Source organism: Calliphora vicina, chromosome 2, assembly GCF_958450345.1.
Source record: "Calliphora vicina chromosome 2, idCalVici1.1, whole genome shotgun sequence".
In the NCBI taxonomy this organism is placed as follows: Eukaryota; Metazoa; Arthropoda; class Insecta; order Diptera; family Calliphoridae; genus Calliphora; species Calliphora vicina.
In genome coordinates this window covers 10633528-10655224 of record NC_088781.1, presented here as the reverse complement: position 1 = coordinate 10655224, position 21697 = coordinate 10633528, and the positions used below count along the sequence as shown (strand labels likewise).

Here is a 21697-nt window from a genome sequence, read left to right as displayed (position 1 = left end):
AGATATTTTCCTTGAACACCTACTTGGTCGCTTAGTGGGATGCGAGTGGGATATCTATCAAAATAAATATTTTGTAACTCAAAACATAAAATTTTTGACTTTTTTTGCAAAATCAAAAACTTTGTTGACTTTTTTTTTTCAAAATGGACCCTTTTTTAATATTTTTTTTTAGGTCAAACAAAAGCTTAGATATTATCCTTGAAGACCCTTTTGGTCGCTTAGTGGGATGCGAGTGGGATATCTATCAAAATAAATATTTTTTAACTCAAGACTTACAATTTTTGACTTTTTTTTTTGCAAATACGATTTTTTTTCCAAATGGGCCCTTTTTTTAAAATTTTTTTTGTAGTCAAAAGAAAGCTTAGGTCCATTCCTTTAAGATATTTTTAGTCCCTTAGTGGGATGCGAGTAGGATATCTATCAAAATAAATATTTTGTAACGCAAGACATACAATTTTTTAATTTTTTTTTGCAAAATCAAAATTTTTTTCCAATATGGGCCCTTTTTTAATTTTTTTTTTTTGCTCAAAAGAAAGCCTAGGTCCATTCCTTTAAGATATTTTTAGTCCCTTAGTGGGATGCGAGTGGGATATCTATCAAAATAAATATTTTGTAACGCAAGACATACAATTTTTTAATTTTTTTTTGCAAAATCGAAATTTTTTTCCAATATGGGACTTTTTTTTAAAATTTTTTTTTGCTCAAAAGAAAGCTTAGGTCTTTTCCTTTAAGACCTATTTTGTCACTTAGGAAGATGTGAGTAGGATATCTATTAAAATAAAAATGTTGTAACTCAAGACATTCAATTATTGACTTTTTTTTTGCAAATTCGAATTTTTTTTCAAAATGGGCCCTTTTTTAAAAATTTTTTTTTAGTCAAAAGAAAGCTTAGGTCCATTCCTTTAAGATATTTTAAGTCCCTTAGTGGGATACGAGTGGGATATCTATCAAAATAAATATTTTGTAACTCAAGATATACAATTTTTGATTTTTTGGCAAAATCAAAAACTTTTTTGACTTTTTTTTAAAATGGGCCCTTTTTGTAATTTTTTTTTTGCTATAAAGAAAGCTTAGGCCTATTCCTTTAAGATGGTTTTGATCGCTTAGTGGGATGCGAGTGGGATATATATCAAAATAAATGTTTTGTAACTCAAGACATACAATTTTTGTGTTAAAACATTTATTTTGATAGATATCCCACTCGCATCCCACTAAGGGACTAAAAATATCTTAAAGGAAAAGACCTAAGCTTTCTTTTGAGCAAAAAAAATTTTTAAAAAAAAGTCCCATATTGGAAAAAAATTTTGATTTTGCAAAAAAAAATTAAAAAATTGTATGTCTTGCGTTACAAAATATTTATTTTGATAGATATCCTACTCGCATCCCACTAAGGGACTAAAAATATCTTAAAGGAATGGACCTAAGCTTTCTTTTGACTACAAAAAAAATTTTAAAAAAAGGGCCCATTTGGAAAAAAAATCGTATTTGCAAAAAAAAAAGTCAAAAATTGTAAGTCTTGAGTTAAAAAATATTTATTTTGATAGATATCCCACTCGCATCCCACTAAGCGACCAAAAGGGTCTTCAAGGATAATATCTAAGCTTTTGTTTGACCTAAAAAAAAATATTAAAAAAGGGTCCATTTTGAAAAAAAAAAGTCAACAAAGTTTTTGATTTTGCAAAAAAAGTCAAAAATTTTATGTTTTGAGTTACAAAATATTTATTTTGATAGATATCCCACTCGCATCCCACTAAGCGACCAAGTAGGTGTTCAAGGAAAATATCTAAACTTTATTTTAAGAAAAAAAAAAAAATAAAAAAAAATAGCGTATTTTAAAAAAAAGTCAAAAAAGTTTTTGATTTCGGAAAAAAAATATTAAAAATTTTTTATTTTTTTTTTTAAATATTTTTTTTCGAAAGATCGAAGAAATAGCTATCTATACTATTTGGAACACATTTTGCTAAGAACAATAGGTAATAAGTTACATGGATAAGAAAAAACCCCTGTTTGACCAAATTGTCAAAATTTTACCCCCTATAACTCAGAGAGTTCTCGACCGATGTTGTTGAAAAATTGTGTCTGAGTTACTATCCAATAGAGCTAACCTTGGTGCAAATTTCATCCCGATCGGAAGACATCGATTTCAAAAGTTGGTTCACTTGACATGAAATCCCCCATATACATATTTTATATACTTTAATGTCACTTTTTCTTTTACAAAGTTAAAATTTACAAAAAAGTTATGTACGCGTTTACTTTTTCTTATAAAATTTAAAATATTGCCATATTTATATGGAAAATTTAGAGGAATGCACATGTGAATTGACAGAAAAGTAGGCAATGCTAAAGCAATTAATCCATTAGCGAGTAACACAATCATTGTTAAATCCCGGCTAAACTTGTTTCAGGTTTAATATAACAGCGTGTTAACCTACGTTTAACTGACAAGTAAGAAACAAGCTCTGAGAGAGTGATTTAGAGAACAAACATAAACGAATAATACAAAGAAATAATCAAGCTGAGATTTTGATAATTTATTTATTTTTTGCAAAGGTAATAAATCATTGAATGTAAAATTTCCAATATCACAAAAAATCTACAATTTAAAAAAAAAAATCATACATTTTCAAAAAATCTAAAAAATTAAAAACTCGACACTTTTACAAAAAAAAATCAAACATTTTAGAAAAATTCACAATAAAAAAAAAATTACATATTCTTAATTCCACAATTTAAATTGAAACAAATAATTTAATATTTATTTTCAACGCTCTTTAAGCTAAATTGTTAAAAACCAATGTTCAAATTATATCAGAGAAGGTATTTGTAATGTTGTTTTACAAAAGGAATAAACATGTTTTCGAAACTGCGGATGTTATTGAAAAATTACACTCTGATTTTTTACACTTCTACACAACAAAAACTTGAACAAAATTCCACAAAAAAATACAACTTTTTTTTTTGATTTTTTGTTTTTGTTTGTTAAAAGTGAAAACAAATCAAATTATAATTTCCCATTTTTTGAAATGAATACCCTCAATATTTCTTAAAAAATGTGTTTTTCTGTAAAAAAAAAAAAAAACAATTTCTCTAACATGGTTTTACATTAAAAAACCACGATTATAAAGAAATAAAATGATTTCATGGTTTTCTTTAAATAGATTCGGCATTGTACATTAGTTTTAAAAATATCCGATAACATTTTAGAATATTTTGCTATTGATTTTAAATACGGTTTCGAATCTTTTCGATAAATGAATTCCAAACATTTCCGGATGAACTTTTTAAACAACCGCGAACAAATTACACAATTGTTCTTAATAATTTTTAATGATCTGTTTAAGCTTTAATTTATACCCATAGTGAAAACAAATAGAATTTTAAATATCAATCCGTTACAAATTTTTAACTCGGAATCATCAATGGAATTTTGTATCACATATTAATTTTTATCAATACCTACCTTACTAAAATAGCCCACAGTATGACAACCATCAACATCAGCCAAGGTCATGATATAAAAGAGAAATGGTTCCACATCATAGTATAAAGTTTTGTGATCCAAAAAAAATTTCGCCAACAAGCACAAGTGCTGGCAATACTGCTTATGGCGTTTACCATCTACTTGCCACACTTGTAATTTGCCTTTGCGATAAATTTCATCACCAGGAGGATGTCGCCAAACGCATTTCTGAGCGTGACGCTTAATGCCAGTTTCGGATTTTTGATAACGTAAACAAAACTCACAAATATACATTTGGGGAAGCCTGGAAACGTCTTCAGGATAGGGAGACTGATACCATACTTTCATTTTATATTTTCCCATTGTGATGTATCTAAAAATATATTAAAATTTACATTAATAAACAATTCTACAATTCTAACGAAAAATCTTACTTTATGCCTTTGCCAATAGGCAAATCTTTAACTTCGTCCTCAATTTGTTCACTAGCTAAAGCCTGGGCATCTCGAAACAATTGCAAATCATAGTCGGGTACCAAACCAATTAAACTGGGCTCACGATCTTCATCGTTACAGTCCTTTTCCAATTTAACTTTGTCGCAATTTACAACTTCTGCAATGGGTTTGAAGCGAGCTCTTGACTCTTTCATTTTACTATAAAATTCCTTTTGTTCAACTGTTTGTAGGTATTTCGAAGATGATTGCGGTCCTGACTTATGATCCAAGTGATTTGAGGTTGTTGAAGGTTTGCAGTTGGTCTCGGCCCGCAACTTGCGTTCATTAGCTCTGTCTTTGCATTCAGAAACAGACATGTTGTGATATATAGGACAAGCTTCAGGAAGAAAATGACGATCCAAATTTCCGCTCAGATGACCAGAGGAATCACAACCATCAACAGGACATCTCTTTTCCAATTGAGGTGGTGTGGGCGCTCGTGACAGGCTTGGAAAACCATTGTTACTTATTTCCTTTTTTACACTGCATTTGGTTAATGTCGCGGGGCCAAGACCAATGTAGGATTTTTTGGCAGGGCTCTTGCAGAGTGATCGTTTCATATCTCCCACCGTGCCATTAATAGCTTCTGAGTCAGAGTCAGAACCAAGTTCTTGTTGGCTTGCCCCAGCTGAAGTTTTAACTAGTGGCTTACTATTTCGTCTTGTACTTAGGGATCGAGTAAGTTTTCGATTTCTGATATTATTCTTCGGTGGACTCTGTCCTCCTTCCGAAAACGAAAATTCATTCCTTTTTTTAGCACCTGATTCAGAATGTCTGTTCTTCGGACGTCGTTTACCACCCACACCACCCACTTCGCCACCACCTTTTTCGCCCTTGGAATTATATGAACTATTTTCGCTACTATCAGTTTCGCTACTACTACTTGAAGATTCATCTTCAGAGCCGGAAATACTATCGTATTCAGATTCATCTGAACATTTTTTTCTTGCAATTGATGCAGCAGCCACAGCTCTTATGGGTTGAGAGGGTCCACTGTTTCGCTTATTTTGAATTTGTTTTACTTTAGCACTTGGCTGATCGGAGACATCGGTGATTGAATTTGTGTTCTTGGCTATTGCCTTGGTTTGTGTTTCTTGTTTTGTCTTTTTTATGGGGGTTGTCGCATTCGATTTTGCAACAACTTCTGGATCTGTACCTAATGGCAAAACCGTTTGTTTTTCTTTTTCTTTCTCATTCTCATTTGTCTTTGCAGATTTAGTTTCACTTGTTACCTCTATGCCTGAAGCCGCTGTCTCAGACTGCGCCTTTTGTAACTTGGACGCTGTCAAAGCAAATCCCCCTGATGATCGTCTCCTTTGACTTGGCTGTGCCGTAGATGCCGTCGATAGCCTTTTAAGTGGCTTTTTCGTAGGCGGTGTATCATCGTCGCTGGAGTAAGCAATATTTTTTGTAGGTTGCTTTTGTACCGCTGTGCTATTGGCGGCTGTGTTAATTTTTGTGCTCTTTTCAGTATCAGCAGCCGTCTTTTGTTGGTTTGTCTTACTTTCAGAGCTTTTTCTTCTAGTTGTTACTTGTGGCTTATTTTTGTTGTTATCATTTCCTCGGGACGAATTTAAAGGTTTAGCATCGCTTGAAGTTGTACTTTCTGAATCTGTAGAAGACGATCCACTATCTGTGCAGCTTGAACTTCCGCTGCTTGTTGAACTACCAGACGATGATGTAGACGTAGAACGACTAGAATTCATTTTACTTGTTGTTGGACACTGTTAACGTTTTAAATTAATTTAGCATAAATTGTAATTAAACTTTTTCAATAATTTTTCATTTAATGTGAATGATAAAAATTTTCAGCTTTTTTTCTCTGTTTTGTTTTCTTTTTGTGTCCTTTTCTAAACAATCAATCGCAGTTGTAAAAACTTGTACGTTTGTAGAAAGCAACACTCGGTGGATTTTAATAGTAGTAGATTTTTTTGTTTCATCAAACTGCACTTTCACGGCAGCGTAATATATTTTGAAAGTCGGCAGTCAAGCGACCAATGTAAAATTGCTATAAGTATATGAAGATTACTGCAGTAGTTCTGGTTATCATACGCATAAGAATCGCATGTGTTTGTGTGAAGTGATAGATTTAAATCAATTTTATGGAGCAGAGATTATTTTTTCTCCCAACAAAAAAAATTTGGACATTTTGTCGAGAGAAGAAAATTAATAAAGTTTCCTTTTCATAGGAGCAACTAGTTTTTAAGAAATTGTATAAATAACATTTCTTTTTTTTTAAATATGTATAACCTTGCCTTTTCTCGGCTTTTACAGTTTTCCGCCTATTTTGACAGTATTCCAACAAAAGAATAAAGTATAAAAAAAGTTGGCCGGCTACCGATTTAAAACGGTAAAATGTAACGCGAATTTGGATTATTTTGGTAATTATCTTAGTGTATTTTCACAGTGAAATTTCTTTTGACAGCAAAAATATTCTGTCAAATAATAAAAAAGCAATCGGTTTCACATTTACATTTTTTTTATTATTTAATTAAAATGCAGTTATTCTCTTTTGTGATAATTATTTGTCTAATGGCAACACTAACATCAAATATTTTATCTTATATCTGTTGTATATTGCTATACAATTTTTCTTAGTGTATTTTCACAGTGAAATTTCTTTTGACAGCAAAAATATTCTGTCAAATAATAAAAAAGTAATCGGTTTCACATTTACATTTTTTTTATTTAATTAAAATAGTGTGACGTGCTCTTTCGGTGGATTAGTTTGGAAAAAATTTAGATAAATTAAATAATTAGTGATAAGATTAAGTCAAGTTACCACCATAAAACGGTAACAAATTTTAATGACTATTTGTTAATAACCAATTGACCTATATTTTTAGTTTGAGGTTATGATAAGTTAAACATTAAAAGAAAATTATTTTAATTTATTGAATAAAAATGAAGCTAATCAAAGCTTTATTGATCGCACTTGTTTGCTGTGCTTTTATCACCTTTGATTTAACGCCTGTGTCAGCATTTGAAGACAATGACTTTGCGGAATTTGAAGATTTCGACTCTGATGATGAATTTATAGAGGCTCCAGTAGATGTTAAGGGCGAAGGAGTCGCAGACTCAAATGAGCTGCCAGTTACAAAGGAAAAGGAACCCGTAAACACGGTTAATGTGCAAGATGATGAAGAGGATGGCATCGTTGAGGATGAAGATGAATTTTTCAAAGATGACGAAGAATTCGAGGGTTTCGATGGTGGTGATGCTAAGGAAGAGGTGATAGATAAAAGAGCACCTGAACCAAAACTCACTGTTGCCAAGATACCTATGCATTTCAGGTAATTTTGTTTAAGTTTATTTTGTACATTATTAAATTTGTTTATAAAACCATACGTTATTTTTAGAACTCATTGGGATTCTTATTGGATGGAAATGTTGATGTTGGCTGGTCTTATGGTGTATTTCACAAACTTTTTCGCCGGCAAAGCTAAAAATGCCAAATTGGCCCATTTGTGGTATAGCACCCACAAGGGTTTGCTCGATGACAATTTCGTGTTGGTGGGAGATGATGGAAAACAAGAAAATGAGAATCCGGGCTTGATGAAAGAAAGTGAAAGCTTATACACACTTTGGTGCTCTGGACGTACCTGCTGCGAAGGCATGTTAGTCGAGTTAAAAATGATTAAACGCCAAGATTTGGTATCATTAGTAGCTGGATTGATGCGCCCACAACAAGATCAATTACACATTAAAGTTGATTTAACTCGTGGTGTAATGGATCCATTTGTATTTTGTGTTGGTACTAGAAAGACTATAACAAAGGCGTTTAAGGAATATGCCGATTTGGTAAGTAAGAAATAATAAATATTTTACCATAACGTCTTTTTCATATTTTTATATTTTAGAGCAAATATTGTACTCTAGTCAGTAAACCAGAGACACGTTATAACGTGCCAACTGGTTTCAGTGTACTCTCTGAAATCCCAGAAGCCACCTCTGCCATACTTGAGAACCGTGTTATAACGGCTCTCAGCAAATATCAACAATTTATTGATTATATTCATATTTCGGACCAATTTAGCGGTCCCATACAACAAGACGAAACGAATATTTTAAAGCAACCTGAAACTAAACCAGTCCTTATGGCTGGCTTTAATTTACCCAAGGATGGAGACATGGAAAGTGTGAAACCATTGCTAATTTTGATTTTCTATTTAATGGAGCGCCTTAAAGTTCAACGTATATCCAAAGAGGTAAGATTTAAAGTATTGATTCATTAAAATTAACGCTCATCATTATTTTTCTCTGAACTGATTCGTATAAAACTAAAGTAGTTAGATAAAGTCAACCCATAGATGTCTTTAAAAGTATTGTTCTAATTCAAATTATCTTATCTAATTTTTTGGAGATTATGTGACAATTTTTTTTTTAATGTTTTTTTATTTTGGGGTAGAAATAATTTTTCTGATTTATAATCTGCGAAGAAATTCTCAGTAAAAAGAAAATCATAGATTTTTGTTAAATTTTTAATAGCACAATTCTGAGAAGAATAAGTTAAGCTTCATAGTTTTCTTTAAAATATTCACTTCATACATATTACATGCCTCATCTAACGAACATAAAATAAATGAACTCCATAAACTGAACTGTACACTTTTCAATTTTAAGGGTATTCAAAAAGCTGAGAAGAATAGAAATCGTGTCGAGGAAGAATTTTTGAAAAGTACTCATGCTGCTCGTGCCGAAGCAGCAGCTCAGCGCCGCGAAGAGAAACGCAAACAAGAAAAAGAACGTATTTTGGCTGAAGACGATCCCGAAAAGCAGCGTCGTTGGGAGGCAAAGGAACAAAAACGTCAGGCTAAGAAGAAGACACCAAAAATGAAACGTTTAGCCGTAAAATCGCTTTAAATGAATTTAAACCCATCCTTACTTTCATACATATGTCTCAGTTCTCAAAGCGACACGTAATTGGTTTAATATTATAATTTAATATTCAATTATGTATTTATTAACAAGTTTAAATTAACATTAATTTGAATAATAGAAAATTTAAAAAACACCGAAAACCAAACAAACATTTTTTATTCATCTTTTTACTTTTCAGAGTTTTTTTTATATTTTTAACATTTGGCCGGAAAACTATTTTCATTAGACATATATGCTATATGATTCCTTAGTGTTTTGATTTGTTTTTGAGCCCCATCGAAACTGTACGACAAAGTATTTAATTGTCCTTGCATTTCCCGTATAACCGACTCGCGATCGCTAACTGACAAGCTGGCCGTAGCACGACATTGAGCCAATTGCTTTTCTAAACGATCGATTTGATCTTGTTGTTGTTGCTTAATAAGATCGGAACGCTCTTTTGTTCTGGCTATAATCTTGGTCGATTCGCCACGTAAAGTGTTTAAATCATCCATGGTTGTTCTCAACTGTTCGCAGAACATATCCCTTTGTCGTTGAATTTCCTCTATATTTTTCTTCACCTGAGACAATTCCTGCTGACATCTTTGAAGTTGTGGCTTACAGTCCTCAGCGTTGTCATTTTGTGTTTTTGATTTAAGATTTTTTAGTTCTTTGCACACTATAACCAGCTTAGTTTCCAGCTCTTCCTTTTCTTTACAGTTTTCGGCCAACTTAAGCTGTTCATTTTCCAAAAGCCTGGGAAAATGCAATAGTTCAGCAAGTTTTTCTTGAAACTTGGCACGAATTTCTTTAACTTCTAGGTTTATTTGTTTTTCAATGCGTTTATTGTTCATATTGAGCTTTTCTAGTAGGGCACCTTGTTCTTCTACTTTCTGTTGAGCCGTTAGATATTTATTACGATAATCGTCCAATTGCAATGATTGTTCCCGCATGAGACATTTGAATTCGACTTGTTCTTCATTCATTTCATTAATTCGATTGCGTAAAAGTATCAATTCGGATTCATCGGCGTCGCCTGTAGCAGCACCATCGGCACTTTTATTACAACATTTTGCGCATGAATTTCTTAATCTGGAATTTTAGAATTTGTGGTATCTTTAATTAAACAAATATTAAAAACATTTTTTTGAAAATTTTTTTTTCAATTTATTAGTGAAAAAAATTATTTTTAAATTGTTTAAAACAATTTTTTTTAATTTTTTAAATACTATTTTTTTAAATTTATTAGTGAACAAAATTTCTTTTGGTGAAAAAAAAAAAAATTGGGGTTGAAAAATATTTTTACCGATTTTGACCCATTTTAGGTCGTTGCAAAGGACTCTGAAATATCTATCTTTAGATATCCATATTTTCTATATTAATGACTTAGTAATCCCGATATCTGGTTTTTTCCTTATATCTCAGCCATTTGTTGACCGATTTTCTCGATTATAAAAACAAAAAATTTGAAAATTATTTACCGATTCGGTCGACCGAAATGCTCAGCAACTGAGGAAGATAAACGGATTGTGAGAGTATTAAAAAAAAGATCCATGCACTTCAGCTTTTAGAGTACTAGATTCCGTCTAGATTTAAAAGAAGCCTCAAAAGCTATAGATAGAGCTGCGAAAAACCATTTATATCGCAGAAAAATCGCAGAGCTCGCTTTAAATTTGCTGGAGAACACTTGTGCTGGACTATTGCGCAATGGAATAATGTTTTATTTTCCGATGAATCTAAATTTAATTTTGTGGTTTCTGATGGAATAAGAAGAGTTTCCGAAATAGTTAAGCTTGGAGGCGGACATGTTATGGAGAATTTTATTAGTTCAATGCCTAAAATATGTGCTGCAGTTTTTCTTATGATTTTAAATTTTTCAAATTATATTTCATTGTTAACCCTTTCTGACATTAAATATAATTAGTTGAGATAGAAAACTGAAAATTACAGTGTAAGCAAATTTGAGGCTGCTAATTAAGAATATGAAGTCAAATTACAGGTAAATGTCACACATGCCTGCCAGGTAACGCTATTAACTGTAAAAATCTATCTTTATACTTTATCTATACTTTAAAAGGAAAAACCCAAATGTCCAATATATTGGACAAAATGTCTGAAAGGGTTAATAATAATGTGAATGTACGAATTTAGTCCAACGATACAGTAATAGCAATAACCGTTACTGCTCAATACAAAAAGCAACGCAATCACTGTTACTAAAATAATCCAAAATACCGTTACCGTTTTAAATCACTGAGTTGTCATATATAGTTTCGTAAGTAGTTATTTCTAGTTAAGAAAATTCAACACTTTAGAAGAGATAACGCTATAAAACAAAATATATTCACTTTTTCATTAGCTCCTTAAGTTGTTCATCCTTTTTACTGAATTCTGTCAACAGATATAAATAGTTTTCCTTTAATTGTTGAAAATTCTCAGCTTTTGCATTCTTTTTACCAAGACACATTAAATGATCTAAGGCAGGAGTTGCCGGCTGTGTGCTTCTTGATTTCTGATGATTATCACAAAATGAACCATTTTCTTTAGTGTCACGTTTATTTAGTTCATCCTTTAGTTTGGATATGGTTTGTTGCATACAATTTATTTGATTTTTTAATTTTTCCAATGAACCGTTTTCTTTACATTGGCGTGGAGACCGATTTTGTTTTTGTGAACGACATTCCTTAAGATTATTGCACTCTTTAAGAGCGGCAAAAATCTCTTTCATCAATTTTCGTTCTTCTGACACACTCATTGCACTATCTTTACAAGAAAACGGTCTATCCAATTCACTTGACTCACCACCAGATGCTCTGAGGTTTCCTGCCTTAGGCTGACTTTTCGCTGCTTGAGTTTGCAATGTTTCACAGGTGCGCAGTGTAAGATTCAAGTTATCCTCATCGAATGTGGTAATAAGTGGAAACTCTCTGTAATGCCTTTTGGAGCCAAAATTTTGCAAACGTATTGCTTTATCGATGAGGCATCCTAGCTTTTGTAACTCCTGCTCCCAATTGTCCTTCAAATTTTTCAAATCGTTTTGTTCACTGCGCGTTAGGCAGGGTTTAGTTGACATTTTTTGTATTTGAGTTTTAAGATTTTCTAAAGTCTCATTTTGATATTTGATATCTCTTTCGAGACGTCTATATTCCTTGTATTGATGTTGTTTCTCTGGATCCTCATTCGCACTTAGTGGAGTATAATCTTCTCCATCATACTCTGTCTGTTCAACTTCAAATTCCCCTCCATATTCTTCATTTCCTGTAAATTCAGTTCCGGCTTCCTCTCTTTCCGATATATTTGAAACAGGATCCGTTTCACTAGCCATTTTTATTTAATTTTTTTCACTAATTTAAAAGTAAGAAAACTCGTAATGGTCACTTAAAATTTTGAGAATAAAATATTTTTTCTTTGAATTATTTTTTTTTTTAAAAAAATTATAATTTTTTTGTATTTTTGATGTCTTTTGTCAATATAATTGAAAAGTTTAGCCAAGATAACTCATATTTATTAATTTTTTTAAAAACTACTTTAGGCATAGAATAAAAGCATAGAACGGAAGGAGAGAGGAAAAAATTACTCTTTTCACATAATGTATGCATTCTCATGAATTAGGTTTTTGACAACAGTTTTTTTGCTCTCAGTTACCTATCTAATTCTTGTCTATGACTTCAGGTTTTAAATCAATAGCTTCCATTTCCAACAATGCATAGCAGTTATGCATTTCTGAACTGGCTCTATTTAACCCATCGTTAGTCGCAATCATTTTCAATCGAGACTAGTCGCAATGCATAGAATAAACGCATAGAACGGAAGGAGAGAATAAAATATTACTCTTTTTTCACACATACGGGTGATACAAAAACAAAATACATGCAATACATTCTCATGAATTAGGTTTCTGACAACAGACTTAGGGTTTTGGCTCTCAGTTACCTATCTAGTTGTTGTCTATGTCTCAATGTATCAAATTGATATCAATAAAATAAAGGCGCGTTTGAAAATAATTTCTTCACTTTTTATTTCGAAAACATAAAAATAATATTAAATTAAAAGTATTTAAAACAATAATAGAAATAAAATTGTAGTATAAATCAAGGCGTATTAACAAGGTGAGTGCGTCCCGGCAACAAATACAACAATGCAAAAACAACAGGCAATTTGTTTTTGTTAAAATGTACGGTAAATGTCAAAATCAAGGCGAATTAAAATATTACTATGTTATTTACAATAACAAATGTAAACATAAACAATGTTTGACATATAGTGTACATAAAACCACAGCGAATTAAGAAACAGCTGATTTTATGCACTCACCTTGTTAATACGCCTTGGTATAAATATATTTTTTATCAAAAAATAGCTTAAAACTAAGGGTGTTTAAAAAAAATTAAAAAAAAAAAATTTTGCATGTATCAACTAGATCAGTTGCGAGTAACGGAGGGTTAAATAACGATATGTAGTTTAGTTTAGAAGAGACCACTCGGAAACCCATAGGATCCATTTAAGAATAGAATTAGAAACATGGAAAGAAAGGAAAAAGTAAGGTTTAAGGACGAAACGAAATTCTAATCTGAAGGAAAGAAAATAAAAATAGGTATATATAGGAATTCTCTCATCGAAATAGCCAACATATTCCCCTGATAAAGTCTAGTACACGCAGAGAAAAAATATAGTTGGGCATGGTTACTGTAACCATTTCAATATTGTTACAAGTTTTTTAACTATATTATAGTCACAGTAACCATTTACATGATTGTGGTAACCATAATATGGTTAATTTACGATTCACATGATTGTCTCAACCATATATATGGTTACAGTAAACATATATATGTATGTTTGTGACAACCATTTATATGATGAAGGACTTATCATATTATGGTGCTCTCGGCTTAAGGCTTATCATAATCTGAGAACAACATATTATGATAAAATTATTCATCATAAATATGGTTGCCACAAACATATACATATATGTTTACTGTAACCATATATATGGTTGAGACAATCATGTGAATCGTAAGTTAACCATATTATGGTTACCACAATCATGTAAATGGTTACTGTGACTATAATATAGTTAAAAAACTTGTAACACTATATAAATGGTTACAGTAACCATGCCCAATTATATTTTTTCTCTGCGTGTAGATTGGACAGATTATATCTAACTATGTTCTATAGATCATGTTGGAATCTTATACCTAGCCATTATTTTCTAATGTGTCGATTATGGATGGCAACCGAACTTCAGTTGCGTTACCAGAGGGCAACCACAAATTTCTGGTTGGCATTTGGCAACAGAAAATGATGCTGTCAGTTGCCATCTGTAATACCATTTAGGCAACTGACAACGCATCTAAAGTTCGGTTGCCATCCATAATCGACACATAAGACTTTGTAATTTAAGACAGTTGCACATAATAAGCTCTGTTGAAGGTTCCAATTGAGCAGTGATCGGTTATCATCCCTACTAAAGTTCTGAGGCTTCTCCTATTCAACCCAATTAGTAATCTGGTTGCTTTTGTATCCAGCCTTGGATACCATGCAAACCGTCCTACTGTACCAGAATTCGAAGATCAACCTATAATAGTGTCAAATAGTTTTACTTCCCGACATCATTATCCTACATGATACGGTGCCCAACCTAAAGCTCTTTTGCAATTTACCATTATACTATTGTGTAATTCGATTAGAGAGGAAATAGTTTCGAATTACAATGTATTTACCACACCATTTCCAACATTTCCGTTTTCGGATTGAGTTACGCAGTAACCACCCAAACCTCTATGATATCTACAGCTAATCACATACAGCTAATTAACCTTTGCCCAGCCTGCATGATTTCACTGATTGTGGAGGGAAACTTTGCCTTAATTGGAATCACAACATCATCAGCATATATAACTATCTTCAACTTTAAATTCTAAGAATAAAAGTTAACCGCCAGTAATCACAGCTGGAGAGACAGTACTCATCCTAGCGATCCTAATCCCCTAGGGTTGAGTTGATAATCTTGATACCTTGTCCTGATTGCGTATATCTTGATATTATAAAGGCTCTATGTCCAAAATCCCATGCTCAATACCACCCACCTGATGTAGTGTACTCTCCACAGATTTATCATTATGTTACACAGGCTGAGCGTTGATAATGAGATAATTTTCAAAGCTCCTAAGAAAAATATCCAACAGTCGCTCAGGCCTTACCGGGTTTAGTTATTAAAATCAACTTTATCTCACTTCACCCGCTCTCCACGCTACTTAGGCAACTCCGGAATGCATAGCCGTCCGGAACCGACAATTTATCTGAGTCAAAAGTGTTTACTGCCCAAACTAGTTTCTCCCTTGTGACTCTATTCCGCAGGCACATTGACCCCTGATCTTCATCTATAGTCCCAGTATTCGCGCAAACAGGAAGGGTACATTAGCGGTAACATTATGAAAACTAATTTTAAAAGATGTATAAGATATCATAATAGAAACGAGGACTGTTTTGATCTAAGTTTCGTTCTGAATCTAAACATTATTTATGGATGAACCCAGAGCAATCATGGACGACTAGTGGGTCTCATTTAAAATAACCAGTTTTTAAATATAAAGGAATGCCGAATTAAACAACTAAAGTTGAATGCCAGAAGATTTAAACATTGTTTCAAAACTTCGAAAACCGTACTGCAGTGTGATATTTCAAATCATTATTTGCGAGCCTTAAAAATATATTCGACTTTTTTATTTGACTATAAAAATTTATAATTTTTCATTTTATTAAGTGTTTTTTTGTGTTGAAAAAATTATTTGTCGTTATTTTTGGAAAAAAGATTCTACAAATCTTCAAAAGTCTTTATTTGTATAAACATAAAATTGATGAGCAAATTATTACAACATTATATGGCGCATAAAAGTCAAAATTTTAAGTTTACCTGCAAACAGAGTGTAAATAAGCCACCAACACCAACATTGGGTAAAACACAAAAATTTCGTACATATTGTGATGAGAACAAGGAAAACTCACTACCAAGTGAAATGCCACCTTCTCCTACCAATAGCTTCCAAAAGTTTAAACAATACACATATTCCGATGATAATTTTGAAAAATTAGATGAGGAAACTCCCCACCATCTTTTGGAAAGTGCTGATAATAATTTTAAAACTAATCAAAGGACCAAAAGACATGAAATGAGTGCGAAATTAAAGGAGGAATTGTCAAAGTACAGGAATGAGCTAAGAGAATATACGAATAGTACAAAAGATTTGCAAGAAAAGTACATGAAAATAAATTCGGAATTGAATGAAATGAAACTGAAACATAATAGCCTGCTTAACAACCGCAACTTGCCTTGTGGTGATTTCGATACCTATTCAGATAGCAGTTTTACCGGTACCGAATATTCACTTCAACGAAAATATACCGAAATATTTCACCACAGCAATAGCTTTATTCACATGTTATCAAATGAACAACCCCTCAAAGAAATTAAATATAAATTGAAGAACTTACCAAGCGATAATTATCACAAAGGGGAAACTATAGAACGCAGAGTTCATCAGCAATCAGATAACAAAGAGAATGTAAATCCAGTTCACACTAACGATAATAGTCTGCAAAATGTGTATTTGGCCCTTAAAACTGTAATCGATGACCAATCGAAATCACAGCCAGGTGCTGATGTTTTTAAGCTTAAAAACACTATTGCTAAGCTACAAAACGACAGCGAACGTTTCTCTTCAATTATAGAAGACCAACAAAATACCTTAAGCGACTATCGTAAGCGTTTTGTCAAAGCCCAGCAACTCATGCAAGAGCAGCAATTGGAAATTGAGAAATTAAACTGTAACAACCAACAGCTGGAAACAGATGCTTCAGTTATTATTGATCAGTTGCGACATAGAATCGACACGAAACTAAGAGATGTGGATCTACTATCTGATATGATGAGGGAGGAACAGCTTAAAAGAGAACGTGTCGCCAAGGAAAATTGCATTCTCAACAAACGCTTAGAAGCCATACAAGCCGAAGCAAATCAATTGAAAATAAAATTAGAGGAAATGAGCCGTCGTAAAATGACAACAATTTCACGCTTAAAGGTGGCCGAACGGGATTTAAAAATATTCAAAAACTATAATGCAGACCTTAAGCAAGAAAAACGAAAATTAAACGAACAACTGAAAAGCATGGGTGAACAAATTGGTAATATGCAAAATGCTAACAAACGTACAATGAACCGTCAACGCGAGCAAAATGAAAAACAGCGAAGAGAACTGCAAAAGAGAATTTTCGAACTTGAAATGAAACTTAATCGCAATCAGAATTCGACCACAAGTTTGATTAAAGAACGAGATAGTCTTATAGCGGAATTGCAAAGCCAACTCAATAGTTTGGTGCACAATTTTGAGGTTTCCCAAAAGCATATACGAGTTCTAAGAAAACACATTTATACAATGTGTGGCAATAACAATAGTCGTCAAGCCATCATACGTAATCGTGGTATGGGAGAAACTGTTTGATTCAATTTCTTGCAGGTTTTTGCAATTTTCTGATGTCTAGTTTTAGAGAAACTAGTGAATGTTTCCTTAAGGGTCGCAAGCAATAATTTTCTTTGTAATAGACAATTTAAATGTGTTATTCTAAAGATTTTGAAGTTGTAGTTACGTTTATTTTGCATTAAGCAAAAGTATTTTTACAGCCCAATTATGAATAAAAAATTCCCCGGAAGTTTTTTCCCATCGAATTTGAATAGGAAAAATGAGAAAAGGGAAAAAACTCCCGGAGAATTTTTATTCATAATTGGGCTTATAATCTACATGATTGATATACATATTTGTAAAAATATTTGAAGGAAAAATAAGTTGTGCAATATCATTAAAGGTAGAATATATTTTTGTAAAATGTAATTGTTGATTATGTATGTACTTGATCCTCTTTAACTGCTAATAAAAATTTCATATTTGTATAACTTTGAATAAAATTTAATACTCGGCCTTATTTTCACACAAACGCGAACTTGTTTAAATCACTCCACTATTACAGATGGGTCCAAAAAAAATTACCCCCAGGAAATCAGGGCATATAGGTCATTTTCCTTGACTTCCAGTGAAGTTGAGGAAAATATATCCAAATCAAATCATTCGTTAAGTACGAATCACAATAGTCTCTCGATCTTCAAGTATAGTATTCAATATCAGCCCAATTATGAATAAAAAATATCCGGGAGTTTTTTCCCCATTGAATTTGAATGGGAAAAATGAGAAAAGGGAAAAAACTCCCGGGGAATTTTTATTCATAATTGGGATGTATATCTAGCAAATTGTCCGTATCCAATTTGAGTTCTTTTGTATCAAAGGTTTCTGTAGATTTATTTCACCCGACTCAGGTTTAGGGGTCTGTAGCAATCGTGTGAATACACTATAACATATTCGAATTTATTTATGGTTTGTTGAGTTCAGTATAAAGCAAAAAAAAAAGTCTTTACCATAAAATATAGTTTCTTGGATTTTATTTATTATATTCAAAACTTGTTTCTCATTTAAAAAAGTTTTGAATATAATAATAAAAAAAAAATTTCAGAAAATTACAATTGAATTTCAGAAATTTCCAATTATATTTCAAAATTTTCTAAATGTTTTTCAGAATATTCCAATATATTTCAGTTTACATTTACATATATTTCAGAACTTTTTATAATTAAAAAGTTTCTAATTGTATTTCAAAAATTTCTGAAATTCAATTAGAAAATTCTGAAATATAATTGGAAATTTGTGAAATACAATTGGAAATGGTGTTCTGAAATATAATTGGAAATTGCTAAAATTCAATTGGAAATTTCTGAAATTAGAAGCTTCTAAAATACAATTGGAAATGGTGTAGTATTAGGCTGATTTTTTGCCTTATCCGAAACCGTATATTCGGTTGGACTCTAAAAAATATGTTTACTTAGCATCAAATACTACTTGAAGATGTTTTATTATGATTTTACATATTTATTGAGACATTTTAAGGTTATCTACCTTATTATATAATAATACATTGCTCAATAAGAGTTTGTTGGTTTACATTTTACCTTTAAAATTATTACTCAAGCGCACAAACAGATAATATTTGTTTACATTCAAACTACATACATAACACTTTAATACATACTACAAATACTTTATATAATTTTTAGTTTTAATATACATATAATATGGTTGGTATAACAAACAATTATAATTTAATGCACTCTATTTAAATGTAAGATGATCATAGGTATTTCTGGCATTGCCGGCAGCAACATTTCCAGGTGACGATTCAACTTGTATTATTTCCTCATAAATCTGACTGGGTGGTTCTTCGGTCGGCAATTGTTCATAAGTTATATGTAGAGGTTTTTGACATTTGGCCATCTCATCAGTGTGTTGCATCGTGCAGTTACATTCGGATATAATACCGTTAATTGGAACTTCGTAACCCTCATCATGATCGTCAGTTATTCGTGTCAAGGGTCTTCGGGGCTCAGTTTGAATTGGATGTGGGGGTAATTGTCTAACGACATCAAAACGTTGACTTGGCTGATTCGCTGGACGTCGCATGCAAGATATACCCTGGTAGTAGGATAAATGAAACATTTTCTGGCAATAAATCCACATGTAAAGCAGCAGAAAAAGAAGTGCAATGCCCAAGGGCAACATAAAGACAATGATTAAAGCCTCGGCTCTTTGATTCCTTTTGAATTCCCAGGGACTGCCATAAACTAGAGTATACGTTGAAACATTCATAAATTGATCCGGGTATGTTACTAGGGCATCTGTTAGAGAAGCGTTGATAGTTGCTTTTTGTGGTACAGCGGAAGTGGGTGTTTTTTCTGCCGGTATGCATTCAAGACCATTTACATTTATTTTTGAAATAAATTTTTCGTATTGTAATATGCGAAATTTCTCCGGATGATAATGGGCAAACGCATGCAACCACAAACAATCCCAGGGATTTTGATCACACCTTAAACGTACTTGAGATAAAGTTACATCTTGTATGCCATTATCATAACCCTGTAATGATTGTAGGCGATTTTGGCTTAGATCAAATGTATGAGTATTTGGCATTGTTTTCAATAGATTATCTAATGACAAAGTTTGTATTTGATTTCCTTTGAGTATGAGAATTTCCAAATTTGTAAGATTTGTTGTCCATTCAAATGGCAGCCATTCCAATTGGTTGTTACTTAAATCTAATTCTTTTAAATTATTCTCATATGCTGTAAAAGTTATCATGACATTGCCACTTAAATCAATGCGTTTTACGGTTGAATGAATATCGTGTAGCGTAAATCTTTGTAGAGCACAATTTGTTATTGTGAGATTTTTGAGAACAAGAGAATTTCTCAGCAGCACCGCATTTTTATCGAGTGGTGTATTGGCTACATAGAGATTTTGCAAAGTCTCAGGTAAATGATTGAAAATGTCTGACGTCATCTGCTTTAGCGCCTCCAAATGTATGCTGGCGACACTAGTGTATTCAAATAAATCAGGAAATTTCAACATCAGCACGGGTTCATTGGCAATATATAAATTTTCTAATGATCTAATTGTTTTAAATGCATCTTTATGTATTATTTTCAATGAATTCTTTTCGATTAGAACATCCCTCAACTGGGGATAGTTACGTTTAAATGAGTCTGCATCTATGGCAGCTATTTCATTGAATTGTATATTTAAATATTCTAATTGCATTGGCTGGATGTCTTCCTCATTACAATGTAAAGGCATAAGAATGTCCATATGAAAATGCCTAATGGAAGCTTTTGTAATATTGTTACAGACTGGCAAAAATTCCAAACCGTAAGTGTGCGCATTCAAAGGCGTTTGGCAACCATCCAGCATTACAGCTTGTACGCCCATGAAACGAGGCAACAATAAATATTTTGTTGATGTTTGAAAATCATTTTCAGCTTTTTTTAGATGATCTTGACTGCCGATTGCTTCCAAATTCGAACGACAATCAATTTGCATCGATATGCCATTTGAAAATTCCAAATTCTTAAATAATTCTGTTTTAATATTGCACTCATTCTCATTGTTCCAACAAGATTCGTTGCAATATATTTTATCCACATAAAATAACCATAACACCAGTATTATTTTAAGTATTAAATATTTATAAGGCATATTTTGTTATTGTTTAAATTTTTTTTTTGTTTTTTTTTGTTTAAATTTTTCCGCTTTTTGAACAAACGTAATTAAAAATTTCGCATTTCGATTTCAACTAAACTCTCGGCGATCGTTTTGAATACTGAAAATTTGTATTCTCAATAATAAACTGTTCCAATACAAAATCGCACATGATTCACCTTGTTGATGGTGTTGTATTAGGTTTGGTTTTTCTCAGTTTGTTTCGTTGTGTTTTCATTTGTTTTTTTTTTTTTGGGGTGTTGATGATTCCAAAATTAATGTTTATTTTTGCGTTTACCAATTTTCTCTGATTTTTCTTCCAAATCAATTTGAGGTGTGTGTATTTGTGTTTGGTTATCATTCATTCACACAAATTCTGTTATGCAAATTAATTGTATATTCTTAGTTTGTGATATCATTCAAATATTCTGAGAGCCCAGCATAGATAGCATACACATTTAGTACACACAAGTAAGTAAGTCAATCAGTATTATTTAGCTGTGTATTTTCATTAATTTTCCTCACAGCATCTATCTGTTTAATGTTTTTAATTTGTTTTGGTTGGCCACTGTGTTCTAATATCAGGTAAGAAAATTTAAAAATAAGTTAAAAATTACTTGTTAATATTGTAATGTGTCAGTCATTATAATGAATATATTGAAACTATAAAGAAGTATCAACATTTTAAATTTGTTATAAAAATACATAATAGTATTTAAACTAAAAAATTGTAAGAA

At 32.0% G+C, this 21697-nt stretch overlaps 5 protein-coding genes across 5 annotated transcripts in view; 2 read left to right on the top strand and 3 right to left on the bottom strand.

Annotated features, from left to right (window-relative positions):
* chm (chameau) overlaps window positions 1-5719 on the bottom strand; it is a 39528-nt gene extending 33809 nt beyond the window's left edge. The window contains exons 1-2 of the mRNA XM_065499605.1: window positions 3898-5719; window positions 3464-3836 (exon numbers count right to left, since the gene is read on the bottom strand). Coding sequence (XP_065355677.1) covers window positions 3464-3836; window positions 3898-5663 — 2139 coding nt within the window. The 5' untranslated portion in view covers window positions 5664-5719. The remainder of the gene's footprint in view (window positions 1-3463; window positions 3837-3897) is intronic.
* A 921-nt stretch (window positions 5720-6640) lies between these two features.
* On the top strand, window positions 6641-8987 carry LOC135950036 (PAT complex subunit CCDC47). Its single transcript, XM_065499525.1, has 4 exons — window positions 6641-7250; window positions 7317-7758; window positions 7818-8165; window positions 8581-8987. The coding sequence occupies exons 1-4, from the start codon at window positions 6862-6864 to the stop codon at window positions 8818-8820; spliced, it is 1419 nt and encodes a 472-aa protein (XP_065355597.1). The 5' UTR covers window positions 6641-6861; the 3' UTR covers window positions 8821-8987.
* On the bottom strand, window positions 8974-12293 carry LOC135950035 (outer dense fiber protein 2). Its single transcript, XM_065499524.1, has 2 exons — window positions 11166-12293; window positions 8974-9909 (listed from the first exon to the last, which is right to left on the bottom strand). Exons 1-2 carry the CDS (start codon window positions 12140-12142, stop codon window positions 9033-9035), a joined length of 1854 nt encoding a protein of 617 aa, XP_065355596.1. The 5' UTR covers window positions 12143-12293; the 3' UTR covers window positions 8974-9032.
* Window positions 12294-15611: 3318 nt separating this feature from the next.
* LOC135951852 (putative leucine-rich repeat-containing protein DDB_G0290503) lies at window positions 15612-17565 on the top strand. The gene has a single exon (XM_065501585.1). It carries the CDS (start codon window positions 15684-15686, stop codon window positions 17322-17324), a length of 1641 nt encoding a protein of 546 aa, XP_065357657.1. The 5' UTR covers window positions 15612-15683; the 3' UTR covers window positions 17325-17565.
* Window positions 17566-18776: 1211 nt separating this feature from the next.
* Window positions 18777-21174, bottom strand: LOC135951414 (uncharacterized). Its single transcript, XM_065501063.1, has one exon. The coding sequence runs from the start codon at window positions 20955-20957 to the stop codon at window positions 19038-19040; it is 1920 nt and encodes a 639-aa protein (XP_065357135.1). The 5' UTR covers window positions 20958-21174; the 3' UTR covers window positions 18777-19037.
* Between the last annotated feature and the right edge of the window lie 523 nt (window positions 21175-21697).